General features: G+C 37.0%; 3 protein-coding genes across 10 annotated transcripts in view; all 3 read left to right on the top strand.

Moving 5' to 3' along the window:
- RPS6KA5 (ribosomal protein S6 kinase A5) overlaps positions 1 to 15,032 on the top strand; it is a 669,794-nt gene that overhangs the window by 416,957 nt on the left and 237,805 nt on the right. The gene's annotated exons all lie outside the window — the stretch shown is intronic.
- Positions 1 to 15,032, top strand: part of LOC127052409 (uncharacterized) — a 179,864-nt gene that overhangs the window by 46,989 nt on the left and 117,843 nt on the right. The window lies entirely within an intron of this gene.
- TTC7B (tetratricopeptide repeat domain 7B) overlaps positions 1 to 15,032 on the top strand; it is a 330,755-nt gene that overhangs the window by 231,461 nt on the left and 84,262 nt on the right. For all 8 annotated transcript variants that reach the window (XM_050953235.1, XM_050953234.1, XM_050953237.1 and 5 more), the window contains 2 exons: positions 1,990 to 2,087; positions 12,969 to 13,109. In XM_050953235.1, coding sequence (XP_050809192.1) covers positions 1,990 to 2,087; positions 12,969 to 13,109 — 239 coding nt within the window. The remainder of the gene's footprint in view (positions 1 to 1,989; positions 2,088 to 12,968; positions 13,110 to 15,032) is intronic.

Raw genomic sequence — 15,032 nt, 5'->3', positions numbered from 1 at the left:
TTTTAACATATGAAACTATAATAAGTTTAGTAGCCGAATTGAAAGAAAAGGGCAAAAATACATTTGAATTCAAAAGTAGGAGGCCATTTTAAAATTGGCCCAAATTCTGATCTCTCTTAGACCCCATTTTATACTGGTGAATTAAATGGAGTTACTCTGAATTGTCACTGTTGCGAGGGGAGAATTAGGCAAGAGCATATACCATATTAAATGGGGCTATTACAATTTAGGGTTCCACTGAAAAAATGCCTTTTAAAAGGGAGAATTAACTGTGGAAAAATGCCAGATTAACAGCCGTAGAAACAAAAAATATCTGTTTATCCACAGAATGTTTAAGGAACAGACAGTATCAGTACAAGCTTCCCCTCACGGTCCTGCTAATGTGCCTCACCACCAACCTGGAGAGACAATTTAGGGGTGAGAGGAAATTCATTCTCCATTCCCATTAAGTCCTGGGCCTTCTGCTAAAATTGCCAGTCAGGTGTTGTATGGTTGGTTTATTTGTGATGTGAACTAACAAATGGACTAATAGACCAATTTTTTTTCCGCATAGGTAGGGCCCTACCAAATTCACAGCCATTAAAAACGTGTCATGGACCATGAAATCTTTTCTTCAGATTTCATTGGGGAAACCAGCATTTCTCAAATTAGGGGTGGGTCCTGACCCAAAAGAGAGTTGAGGGGGTCCACAAGGTTATTTTGGGGTGTAGAAGCATTTCTACCCTTACTTCTGCATTGCCTTCAGAGCTGAGTGGCCAGAGAGTGGTGGCTGTTGGCTGAGCATCCAGCTTTGAAGGCAGTGCCCCACCGGCAGCAGCAGCACAGAAGTAAGGGTGGCAATACCATACCATACCACCCTTACTTCTGCGCAGCTGCCTTCAGAGCTGGGCGGCCGGAGAGTGGAGCTGGTAACTGAGGGCCCAGCTCTGCAGGCAGGAGCGGAGAAGTAAGGGTGGCAATACCATACCAGTCCATCCTTACTTCTGTGCTGCTGGCGGCAACTCTGCCTTTAGAGTTGGGCTCCCGGCCAACAGCCATTGCTCTCCAGCTTCCCAGCGCAGAAGTAAGGGTGGCAGTGCTGCAACACCCTCCCCCCAACAATAACCTTCTGCCCCCCACACACACAAACTCCTTTTTGGGTCAGGACCCCTACAATTACAACACCATGAAATTTCAGATTTAAATAGCTGAAATCATGAAATTTGTGATTTTTAAAATCCTATGACTGTGAAATGGACTGTGAATTTGGTAGGGCCCCACACATAGGCTGCCAAATCAGCCAGCTAGGTGGCATTGACTTTGTTACTGCCAAACTAGACTAGTCTCAGATGTAGTGAACAGAGGTGAAAGATTCTTACAGTAATTCATTACCAGTCTCCTGTACCATCTGTATTTATACAAAGGTTGTTGCCCTAAATTTAACTAAGCATAAAACTGAATTGGTTCATCTGCAAAACATCCTCTTTTCTTCTGGTCCCTGCTTAAAACTCAGCTCTTGGGGCCTTTCTTTTACTCTTTAATAATCTCCACAACTCCTCTTGAACTTTAACTCTTTGTCCTACATTTTGTTTTGGTTTGGATGTGTTTAGATTCTGTTCTTTAGCACTGTCATCATCATATTAATTGCCATGTAAATTTACTGTATTGTGCACTAGTTTAATAACTTGAGTCTGAGCATGTACTTGACTTGTAAAGCTATTACATTATATGACTCACTTGAAATGTTTGTATCTTTTGTGCCCATGTTGATTGATTTTTATTATGGAACAAAAATTGTTAAAATAAGTATGGATTAAATTTTTAGTTACCTTTTATTTAGTGTAGTTGTTCAACTGAATACTTGGCCATGTTTAATACTAAACTTTGATTGTTGCTCTCCACATTTTTTTGCAACAACATGTGAGGTGGTACAGTATAAAAATTGTATCTCAACAATCAGTGTTTGATTTTATATTTTAAATGACTTGTACTTCAAATATTGTGTTACAGTGATTCTGGACGTGGGAGCAGTCTGTTAGACAGAGCCATTGCTGACAGACGACAGCTCAATACGATTACCTTACCTGACTTCAGTGACCCTGAAACAGGTGAGAATTAACATCTTGAACAATAAAGTGGCAAAGATAATGTGTGGCTCAGTATCATCGGTCAGATCTTACAAGATAAAAAGACCAAAGCAGTCAGTGTAAGATGTGATTATTTTTGCATTATATATATTCATTGTTGTAAAGTGAAAAATAGAAAATAAATTGCAGTATCAAATTTGTTTGAGGAGATGCTTGCAATATATAAACTTTACTTTTTATTAATTAATTATTTTTTGTTTTTAAAAGTGCCCATTTCCCAGGCGTGTCAGTATATTTGTATTAATAAAATATATATAAACATTTTAGGAAGTATTACTATACTTATTGTTAAATATTTCATAATGACATGCTGATCTATTCTATTCAAGCTAGGGTCTGATACTTTACACATTTCCTTGGTATCAGAGCATTTCTGAGTACATTTTTTCTTGGTATTATTTAATAAGCAAATTAGGGATACAAAGAGAACTCTCTCTCATCCCTTCAGAAACGTTAAGATTTATTTTAGCAATTTTTTGGCTCTGTATATTTGAAAACAAATTTCATTTTGGTGGCGGGTTCACAATAGAGGCTTATAGCTTTTGACTTTAAGAGAAATAAATATTTTACAAGTCAGATAATGAACTTCTCACTAAACAGTGCAAAATAAAATGCTGCACAGATGCAGTAGGTTAGCTTTACGATGTCATTACATGTTAGTATATATTTATAAACTGTAATTTGTCTATTATCTTATATTCACCAATCATAACTTAAATAAATACACCTAAAAGACTGTGTAAACCAAAAACTCAGAGCCAAAATGAGTGAATAAATATACAGTTTTAAGAGAAACTCTCAGAAGGGGAAACAATTGACATATGGTGATTTTAGTTTCACTAACTTTGCATGAAAGGACGCCATATTAAGCTTATCCTAATCTAGAGCCTATTGGATCACAAGTACTAAGAGATTTTCCTTAGCTGTTTGTTTCCTTGCTTTTGTGGTTTTATGTCAAAACTATAACATATTTTTTGAATTGTCTTTGAGACATGAAATTTTGTTTACTTGGGCTTCAATATAAAATGCTTTTGGAAAGATTTCCCAGCCTGAGGTGCCTTTATGGCATCTTGACAGCTGTAAATTAGAACTCATCAACCTGTGAATAGTTGAAATATAATGTAACAGAATTATTCAATAGTAAAAAATTGTATTTGCTTGCTTTATTTCTGAAACCATGAAGTTGGACCAGATGTGCGCACTCACATGCACAAAGAGGTGCATTTTTACCATTATTATAGGTATTCTGTTATAAATGCCTTATTTCTGAGAATTATAAAGGCTTGATGCAGTGTGTACTATACCATATAGGAAGAAGTCTGTTAGTTGTACAGTGGGATTATTTTGCTTTCACATTCTTATGTGCACTTGCAATTTAAAAAAGCATTTTAATTAAAAATATGAAATTTGGCTTGTGATCATTCCATATTCTGGGCTGTCTCACTGCTTTTGTTTAATCAAGGAAATATAAGAAATGAGGTATGAAATTTTAAAATCTAGCTGCTTATGCATGCAAAAAAAATTTGTTTTTCAAGTGGGTGCCAAGATTCTTTACAGAGCCTTGGGACACCCTGCTTTTACCTCTGGAGTTACTCAGACCATGAACAGTAATCGCTGCCTTTATAGACTGAATTATCTTCATAGCCCTTCATCACTCACCATTAATCAGCCAGATGAGGTGCTGTTAAATAGAGATATGCCTGGATCAAAACTTGTAATCTAAAACCACATGAACTTTTTGGGAAGTTTGCATCCAGGTGTGACCTTTATTACTGGGGCTTGTCACAAACATGGAAATGTAAGGGCTGGAAGGGACCTCACAGAGACAGGACCAGGTTTACCAAAAGCATCCCTGACAGATGTTTGTCTAACCTGTTCTTTAAACTATCTTCAGCGAAAACCAGAAAAGAGGATCTCAACAAACTTGATCTTTTTGGAAGTTCAGATTTGTATTATTCTGAATCTGAACTGTCTGTACTTGGGCAGGGAGGAGCTCGGGGTTAGTAGAAAGAGAGGAAAGTTTGTAGTAGAAAAAAGTCTGCAGGGAGAATGGTAGAAGCTCTGCAGTCAGTCCAGTGTGTGGAAAATCCCTCAGATGTATTCACTTACTGACCAAGAGAGGTTGAAAGGTGAAGCCCAAGGAGGGCAGAAGGGGGTTTGTTTATACTTTTATTCTAGGATTTATTGGGGGATTCCAGGGGAGAGCCCTGGAGGTCCTAGCCTTGCGAGAAGGGTGAACTTAAGCTGTAGGAGAGGTCTGCTTACAGGGTTGGTAGGAAGAAGTCCAGGGAGGTGACAGTAAGTAGTTTGAGGGATTGAAATTTGACTGCCTGTCTTAGGGTCCCTAGACTGGAACCCTGGGCATGGGTTCCTCTATTAACCCCACTGGTAAGGTGATAGAAAACTTGTGAGAAGGGGGATTGATGACTGGGAGTTCGAATAAAGGACGTATGAACCACTGGACCCAGGACCAAGGGTGACAGATTGAACAGAGGGATTGGAAACTTCTTGTTAGTTGAACTTTTTGTTACCACAGAAGGGGCCGGAGGTTCACTGGTGAGTTCATAACTCTGGTGTTCATAACGCTGAGGTTCTATTGTACTTGTTTTATTATGTGATGATAAAGCTCTTAGCTCACTTATTTTTGGACTAACATAATAGGAAATAAAATTAGTAGCTGGTTTTAAACCACGTTGTCTAGAACTTTGTTTTTCCTCAAATAAAATGAGTTTAGAGCATATTAAAGAAAATTTGCTTTCCAAATTAATTGATTTTGATTAAATCTAGTTTTCTGGTTTTCTTGTACATAAAGATCCTTGTCTTTGAATATCATACAAGATAATGGACTTTGTAAAGTTGTTTAAAGAAAAATGAATACTTGTTTGCTGCAGAAACCATCTTCATATTATGAATAGTGGAATAAATGCTGTGCATTATATCATTTTCTTTTTGGAATCCATTAAAACCTGTTCTTGGATCTTTTTTCTTTTATCAATTTTTTTTTCATTTTTTTAGCTACCAATACTTCCGCCTCATCTCTCTCAAGAACAGAATCTCCTCTTCATCTGTTTATATCTTCTCAACCTTCTCACCCTCATCCCAAATCTGATACCTTTGCATGGCCCCATGCAGCCTATCCATACTGCAGCCATGTTCCTGGGCCCCACACACCTCCTCTCTGTAAACTGATTATCTCTTCCTGATAGGCATGTTAATTTGCTCTTTGTTTGGTTTTCTGATAATCTCCATAACTGATAAACAGTGTTTCCATTGAAACGATTTTAAACTTCAAAACATTAGGTGCAACTGGAGCCTGTCTGGTCAGATGCTCTTAGTTAACTAGTGTGGGGGAAATATTAAATAGACAAACATTACTGGTGTATGAGGAGATTTTAATAGGTAATATTGGAGTGCGTAAAGCTTTACAGTTTTGACTAGATTAGTATCTCAAACTCCTGGATGTGGCACAATGTAATAGACAGGAGGAGAAAGGGATTATCAATCAATGTTGTTTTAGAGTACCTGTTATGTGTTGCAATAAAGCATATCTGGTGTTGAACCTGGAATAGTCAGTTCAGTTACTGGTACCCTTTGTCTCATAGGAATATAACTATCTACGAGGTTTGCCTTTCTCATCCATAATTTGTAATAATTTATTTTGCGTTGTTGGATCCTTCATTAACAACTATAATAACTATAATTTATAACAACTATCTTTTCCTGAAATCTTGCACCAAGGAGGCAAAATGCATCAAATAATTTGTATTTATTTTGTTTGTTTTGCATATTGCAAAGGCCTATTGATCTGTCTTACTGAACTATAATCAGTTGAGTTCTGCTACTGTAAACCCATTGTAAGCCTGATTCTCCTCTCACTTAAAAACTCTACAAAATTATCAAAATAAATCTGGTGGTGCTACCAAAATAAATCTGGTATTGGTGTTGTAACCTCTTGTTTAAAATAACTTTCCAAACATTTTTCTCAGTTTATATTTGCTTACTACTAATATTCCTGACCCTCACTGTTAGCCTTAGGTATAGTACTATTTGGTTTCACTGCTAAATCACAATAATCCAGTGTTCTGAAGTTCAGTTTTGGTATTGGTCGGTGACCACCCTCCTTGATATTTTAAATGTTCAAATCTATGGAAGCATGAATGTTTCTTTAAACTTCAGGGTACTTAGATACAAAGGCTTAAGAAGTTGAGGGCTGTGTTCCATTTTGTAGCACTTCAATACCTGATTAATTAGGAAAGTGTTGTAGGTTTTGCATTGTGCTTCCACAGGGCATACTGCTATAAAGTGGTACATCTCATGCAGCGTTAGATTGTTCGTTTGTTCTTTGTGGAGCAATGAGTCACCAGCAGTTCTCATTCTCCATAATGAGAAAATGCAAAAGTGCAAACACAGACTAAGTGGTGTAAAGTCTGAGTTTTCCATTTCCAATAAAAGCTACAGTATTGATAAGGAAAAGAGCTTTTTAGGTTGCATGATGATGTGAGGGAAATTTACGTGATGATGTGTAGGTCATAAAAGCAGAATGTCAGATTCTTATCTAAAGTGTAAATAATTGGTGAGATTCAAAGCATTGGGTATTTTTCCCCTCTATGCTATATGAATAAAAATTTAGTCCAGATCCTTGTAGCTTCTTGGTATAAATTTCAGGGCTGAAGGTTGTGGGCTGCTTATTTTATTCAACTCTACATCTTCCTGTAATAGAAACAAAACACACATCACAAATGTTTAGTTCACCATCCTGTACTGGTGAAAACCAAAATGATTTCAGAAGTTGTAACACACCCTCTTTTTCAAAACCTTTATTGAAAGCTGAAAACAATAAACCTGATTTTCAGTTTGAAGATTATCAGAAGTCTTTTTGTTTTCTTGGAGTATTTAGTTTTTATATTTCGTCTTTTTTTAATTAAGATTTTAATTTGTGATTTGATCTGTTGTTCAAAGGTAATCCACCAGATGCTTACTTTCATGGTTTTTACTCCCTTTTTTCAGTTTGTAAGTAGTATTCAGTATACAGGTCTACTTTTAATTTCTAAATGACTTAAAAATCACGAATTTCTTCACCACAAAATGTAAATATTGTTTATCAATAGTGGAAGTTTGTTACAATGTGTAAAGTGCAGCTGATGCTGTTTACCCATTCAGTCACTCTGAGGGCTGTAATCTTACAAAATCTGAATGCACTCAACCAACACGTGAATTTAATTATTAAGGAGGCAGTATTCATTTCTGGAGGGCTGCAAATAGAAGGTATTTCAAGAAGGTCTTATATAGAATAATGGTCAGTCACCGATAATTTTTATTATTAAAATTCTTAAGCCACCACTGTTAGTAAGCATTACAGTGGTCTAATATGTAATGTTGCTACTGTTAATTTGATTTCTAGTGCAATTCACAGTGGGCCATTGCTTTCTTTTCTGAGAGGTGTTCCACTACCTGAAATAGTGATTGTCAGAGGAGAGCTAAAAACCTCAATAAAGAGAATAAAATAAAGAGCATAGTTCAGTAAATATCCGTTTAAAGTTAGACAAATTATCCAAGATACAAAACATATTTTTTGCAATCTTGAGATTGCTACCATCAGATATATTTTAATATTATTTTATGCTTAGCCTATAGAAAATTGTGGCATAAGTAGTGGAAGATACTTTTTTTAACTAAGGGGTAGGGGGGAAGGAGAATTTGGAAGAGCTGTACATATTTCGCTGCAAATATGGTGTCTGTTCAGTGCAGATAGACCTGTGAAGATCTGAAGAAGAGCTCTCTCTAAGCCTGAAAGCTTGTCTCTCTCACCAACAGAAGTTGGTCCATTAGAAGATATTACCTCACCCACCTTGTCTCATTGCAGATAGTGTTATTCAGGGAACTAAAGGAGAGGGTATGCTAAATCTTATTGCCCAGATTTGGCTTTCTTGAAATGTTCTTCTGCCCAAACTGATAATTAACATTGCAACTTCTGTGTGAGGAAAAGTGTCTCGCGTGCTTTGTGAATATTCAGTAGGAAGAATATAAATTTCAATTGAAACATCTGCTTTATGTAGCCCTGCAGAAGGTACTGTCTTTTTACACAAAATGTGTTTGCTTGCATTAGCACACAATCCAGTGCATGTTACACCATTAGTATTTTGAAATGCTTTAATGCCTGCTTTTTGTGCATGTGAAACTGGAAGTGTTCTTCATCCTGCCTGAGTGTTTCTGTTGAATTCAGATTTCTCTTGCTTTGAATAAGACGTTGTTCCATTACATTTGATTTATAAAGCAACTTTCCTCTTCTGCGATGAGAGCAAGAATATATGACAGACTTTCATTAAATCAAGTATTTAATGTTGAAATTTATTTAGAAATTACCAAGAAAATTACTAGGAAAGACATGGATTTTATCATAATTTTCTTTTAGATAGTGATGCTTATGAACATCTAGGCTTCAGGACAAGATGGAATTTTAGATAATCTAAAAGAAGATTTTAGAGGTAATCTGTAAATTTAGGGCATTGCTGTATTTGCTGAAATCGGGCAATAAGCAAGTCTTTGAGATGTAAAGGACTTCTCAGAGCAAATGCCAGTAAAAATGCTGACGGTTCAGTAATCATCTGGTCACAATGTCAGGTTTCCTTGGTAATTTGTTCACATTATGACAGATAAAGTCTCCTATTGAATTAAAAGCGTATTGATTAAAACGTTCAAACAAGCAAAGGCTGATTGTAAACTAATAAAATGTTGGTTTAATGACAAAAATTCTCTCTTCATAAATCCCGAATAGCGATTGCAAAAGGTAACTTGGAAGTAAAGCAAAATATTTCTCAACAAAAATGTGCCATGAAATAAGAAGTTAGACAGCAAATCTCACAGATCATTTTACCATGTGTGAGATAATTGCTATTTCCAGATGTTATTCAGGTGGTAACTAAATATGTGAGTTCTTGAACTTTCAAAAACTTCCAGCCATTGAGACAATTTTAGTATCAAAGATAAACCCTAGTAAAAGTAAAATCAAACAAGCCAAAGGTGATAACAGAGAGCCATTATGCTGATGTATTATGACTAGTTTTCTTTCCCAGACCTCTCATGCCTTTTTCAGACATTTGAGTTCAAAAGAACCTTCAGTTTCTGTTTTAAGGGAACAAAATCCTTCTTCAGTTCTTCACAATGTTCATGCTTAAATCCTGATTTTAGCAGTTGTCCAACAGGTTCTCTGTATGGGTTATGTTTTCTGATGAAGAGATAATGGAGTGTTTTTACAGCATATTCAGCTGAGACACAAGTTGGCCTCTACAATGAATTCTGATGGGGTAGGTAGGGATTAAAGAATACAGAAATATATATATAATTTTTATTTTTTTTTTCCCCCTGGTCGAAGCAATGAGAGTAAAACTGCCATAGCACCTTTTGGGGATGGAAGGGGGATAAAAATTGAGTGAAATGCAGCAACAAAACCTTGCTGGAGAGAGCTAAGCAACTGGCAAAGGAATGTGATTGGCTGAGGGTCTATAACCATACAAATAAAACTAGGAGAGATCTGTGTGATGCTGGGGAAAGAGCAGAGTGAGTGTGCGGTAGAGTGGAACGGGAAGCCAAAATGTAGGCATTTATCACCATAGCAAGTGTGAGATGTAGGGCAAGAAATCTGGATTTTAAATAAGAAAACTTCTGAAGAAACTAGAAGGAAGGCAGAGTGAACTTTGGGCACTCAAAACTCTGCTTTTAAGAGAACTGCTCCCAGTTGTCCACAGAAGAGCTGTTAAGAAACTGTGTACCATGCATTTCCGCTGGAAGAGCCATGAGTGAGCGAAATGCTAATGAATTGTGGTGATACCAGAGAAGCATGAAATATTGTGGGGTTAGATTTCTGGGGATGAGAGTGACACATGGTCAGGATGCTTGATTTGATGACTGAAAAGACTATGTGACTATAAAAAGGCATAGCCCAGGCATGATGAAGCTCCAGTGGTAGTGTTGTCTAAAGACCCACAAAATACAGGGACTGCCAGAGGCTGCATTAGAGGCTATCCCTCTCTCAAAACTGGGTGACTGGGCAACAAAATGGCAAATTAAATTCAGTGTTAACATATGTTAAGTACAAAGTAATACACACTGGAAAACATAATCCCAAATATCTGTACAAATTGGTGGGTTCTGAATAAGCTATTACCACTCAAAAAAGAACTCTTGAAGTCATCATGGATAATTTTCTGAAAACATCTGCTCAGTGTGCTGCGGCAGTCAAAAAATCTAACAAAATGGTAGACACCATTAACAAAGGGATAGATAATAAGACAGGAAATATCATTATGTCACTATATAAATCCCTGGTACTTGCACACCTTGAAAACTATGTGCAGTTCTGGTGCCCCATCTCAAAATTAGAATTGGAAAACATACAGATACATGCAACAGAAAGATTAGGGGTATAGAACAGCTTAGGGCATAACTGGATTCAAAAAAAAATTAGATAAATTTGTGGAGGATAAGTCTGTTGATGGCTGTTAGGATGGTCAGGGTTTCCTAAATGCTCTAGATGTCCTAAATGTCTGACTACTAGAAGCTTGGACTGGACAACAGGGATGGATCAATTGGTAAATTACCCTGTTCTTTTCATTCCCTTTGAAGCATCTGGCATTGGCTTCTGTTGGCAGATAGGATACTGGGCTAGATGGATCACTGGTCTTGAACCCTCATGGCCATTTTTATGTTCTTAAATAAGCTGTTATAACTTTGGTATAGTTGCTTATTATCCTATAGAACTATCCTCTGCTCGAATAAGTTTTACCACCAGGTTACTGTTACACTGTATGTGGATTTATGCACTTACAGAATTACTATTGTAAACTGTTTACATTCTATTGTTTTTCTGACTTTAGACCTAGATACTAGGGATGTGCAATCTGAATAATATATATGCTAAATGGAACAAATTTTGGCCTATTTAGAAGGTACCAAAACATTTGTTTGCATACTGGAAAATTTTTATTCCTGTTAAGATTACATGGTTCCCACTGTACAACCAGCCTCCTGCTAGGGGTCTCCTCCTCTCTGCTGAAGCTTTGTATTATTACAAGTGAAGGGTTGGATAATGGTCTTCGACTTTCTCATTTCCTCAGCTTTTCTTCGTATCAAGGAGCCATCCCTTTCCTAACAGTTCTTCAAGAGACCTGGGGTTGATTCTCCTTCTTAACCATTTACAACAGACCATGTCAGCACTGGGAGTAGGAAAGGCTTCTACTCTGTTACTGAGCCACTGCACCGATCGCATCAGACATCCTATATGCTTTTTAACTAAGAAAATTCTCTGAGCCCCTTACTGCTGGGAGAGAGCATGAGTCTCTGCTGTTGATTGTGGAGATTGTCATCTTTAAAACTGGATCCTGAAATGAATGGAATCACTGCTTTTATAGCCTTGACAGGACTTTTCAAACATAGTGACAAATTTCTCTCTCCAGTGCAAATAATAAAATACACACATCAGCATTTCCCAAATTGATTGGGAAGCTGACACCATCATAGTCTGGGGGAGGGGACAGTAGACAAGAGAAACATTGGGATAAATTATGCAATATGTATCTGCATTCACGACCTCCTCCACTGTAAGTGTACTCTGATGTTACTACATCAAACTGCAGCAGTTTACTGAAAGCCATCCATATTGTGTCTCTTCTCTTGTGAAGCCTGTAATGTCAACAGTCATGTGACCAGCTCACATTTACTGTTCGCAGTTTTAGGCAAGCAATCACTAAGCTTATGTCTTTGACTTCTGTGGTAATCCGTTTAACATCTTCCTGTAAAGCATCTGCTGCTGGTAATTATGAGAGGCAGGATACTGGACTAGGTGAACCTTTGGTCTGATCCAGTCTGACATTTCCTGTGTTCCTGTTTTCCTAGCTCTGTAAGCAGTGTAAAATTTCTTCTTCTTTAATCAAGCCCAGTGAGCCTCAAATACAATTTGAAATTACAGAACAAATTTACAGTGGATTTGTAAGTATTTAAAATCACAGTGAGAACTATAACTTAAAATGTTTATGGTCTGGATAGAAAAATATCAGTGCTAAAGATTCTCTGCTGACAGTTAAATATGTAATACATATATTTAATTTATCATGAGGGTAGCATATATACTGAATTGGTGGAAAACCTGTTTCATTTTTCATTTACTGGAAAAGAGATACTATTTCAGACTGAATTTTAATATCACTCAGAAAAGCTTTATTTTGAGAGACTAATCCATTCCATTCAGCATTTTCAAGATATTCTTCCTGCAAGGAATTATTAGGCTGCTAAACATTTTCTTCAACATTGTTGATTAGCTAAAGTTTACATCCTATGCAATTTAATCGTGTATCCATTGTGCTCAGCCTATATATTTTAGTTCTGTCTTTCTTTTTTGCAATCTATTATTAGCCTTTAAATAGACATCTAATTGCACTCTGTGAAAAGACATTGCAATTACTAACATCAAAGTGCATGCAGCAGCAGAAAGGTTACAGCATATAGTGCCATCACAAACCTTCTTTGAATCATTTATAATCATAAATGAAATGCTGAGTTAAATCTTCAGCGTTCACAGTGGCTACTCAGTTTGGCATCAAACATTGCTGCTAGTAAAATCATAACATATTAGTGTACATTCACTCACATTTGTGCATTTTACATCAGAAAAAAACTGACAGCAAACATCCAGAAGTTAAGACCCAAGTTAGCTTTTTTGGTGAAGCCTGTGTTATGGAAAGGATTAAGGTGTAGTATTTAACCCAGCCTTTGTGAACATTTTTTGTCTTCCTTTTTTCCCCTCCCATCTCTACACACTGATGTAATTTTTTTTTGTTACTTCTACAGGTTCAGTCCATGCAACGTCAATAGCAGCCTCCAGAGTGGAGCAGGCACTATCTGAGGTTGCTTCATCTTTGCAGAGCAGTGCTCCTAAGCAAGGTCCTCTGCATCCTTGGATGACTCTGGCTCAAATCTGGCTTCATGCAGGTACTGGAAAACAGAAACAACTTTTTTTTTCCTATTCACTAACCTATGAAGCAACCAGGAATCTGTATTCATTTCATTCAGCAGGTCAGACTCTATTATAATTTGTCAACTGAAATTGGAGCTTTTAAGGACACTTTTTCAAAGTGTGGCATTTTGTTGAATTTCAAGAAAGAACACTATGTTTTATAAATTAAACAGTGGTCAATAAGGATGGCATTTAGTTTTTAATTTAATAACCTTGTCACAGTGTTGTTGCATTTTCTAACTACAATTTAGACTGCATTAAGTCATGGATTTCTAAAATTTCTTATTTGGCAAATTTGTCCTTGAGAATTAAGGGAGGGTTGCTGTGTTTTTGTGGAACTTTTTAACTAAACGTCAATCACCATAAGAATGTTTAATAGTCTTGGGGTCCTAATAATAAAAATAATGCATATCATAGTTTGAACTTAACCATAGAAATATAGTTTTAATGTGAGTTGCTTCTATCACTCTGCATAAAGGGGCACAATAATTAAAGATGATCTTCCAAAATATATTCATTGGATGTGTAGGTTAAAAAAAGGGGAGACTGCTTTTTAAAAAAAAAAAAAAAGGGGGGGAGGGAGGGGGATGGATAGGTGTCTGCTGTTTTCCATGTGCAAAAATTCAGATACTTCTAATATATGCAAGTGCTTCTGTTACAAAGGGAGGCAGGACAGTATTTATTAAAGCTACTGGCAGACACACCATAATCATTGTGGGCTAGATCTGAAAGGGACGTGTTCAAAGTAGTGCTGTGAACATGGTATTTAGTATTTCAATAAAGTAAAAAAGTTGCACATTTGTTTATGCTCCTTTCAAGAAGTTTGAATGGAGGTAGATGGAGTCCTGTGGCAAAGCGAGCAATAGATTGGGCCCAAAACTTGAACTAGGCCTCTGAGCTGACAGTGTGAAGTGTTTGCTGGTGCTGGCTAGTTGGTTATGAACTTTTTATGCTTAAATTACTGAACTTCTGTTTTTTAAAAAGGGGAAAATTTGGATCCTGGTATTGAGGCAAGCAAAGGAATGAAACACTTAAATAGAAAGCACTTGATTCATACGTAAGATAGGGCAGCAGTTTTATAGTAGGATTGCTAAATGGTGGATCAGAACTTTGCAGACTAATAGAGCGGTACCACTGTCCCCTTTGTAGGTGTTATGGTGTCTGAAGCTTCTTGAGAAGCTAATAGCATGGAACATAGATGCCTTATTTCCCCTGGAGAGGAGCAGGCATTTACAGAAATGTCAGATATTACAACTACAGCTTGAAGAAAAAACATTAGCGCTGTATAAAAACTTGACAACAATGTCACTGGAGTAAACCAGTATCATTTTGCTTTTGTGACACCCATCCAGTGTAAAAGTGATAGTGGGCTTCTGGTGTCTCCATTTCTTGGTTTGCCTGTTGGGATGTGTGGTAGCATTTTCCTAACTGGTGAATGATCTGGAATGGAGTTTGTGCCCAAGAGTGGCTTGAAGCTTTGCACCAAACTCTAAGTCAAAGAGTGTCACTGATGGCAGTGGATGGTAATAGTGCATTGCATAATGGTTTATGTGAAAACAGTGTTCTAATCATTCTTTTAAAAATATTCAATTTGAAAAGTAGTTCTTCGGGTGCTTGCTCATGTCCATTCCCATGTAGGTGTGTGTGCACAGACACCAGAAGGCTTTTCCCTCAGTGGTATCTGTTGGGTCGGTTCTGGGGCCCCCTGGAGTCACACCCTCATGGCTTTGTATATAGGGGCCTGCCACCCCCTCAATTCCTTCTTTCCGCCTGTGACAGTCGCTGGAACTGCTCATTCTTGCTTTGCAAGTACTCTCCCCAGTGGACTTGTATATTTTCCTGTAAATAGTTCTAAAAATTTTAGTAATTAGTGTTTGCAGAAGTTACTAGTTGCTAGT

The sequence above is a fragment of the Gopherus flavomarginatus genome, chromosome 5 (assembly GCF_025201925.1).
Source record: "Gopherus flavomarginatus isolate rGopFla2 chromosome 5, rGopFla2.mat.asm, whole genome shotgun sequence".
NCBI lineage: Eukaryota > Metazoa > Chordata > Testudines > Testudinidae > Gopherus > Gopherus flavomarginatus.
This window is presented reverse-complemented; position numbering and strand designations above follow the sequence as displayed.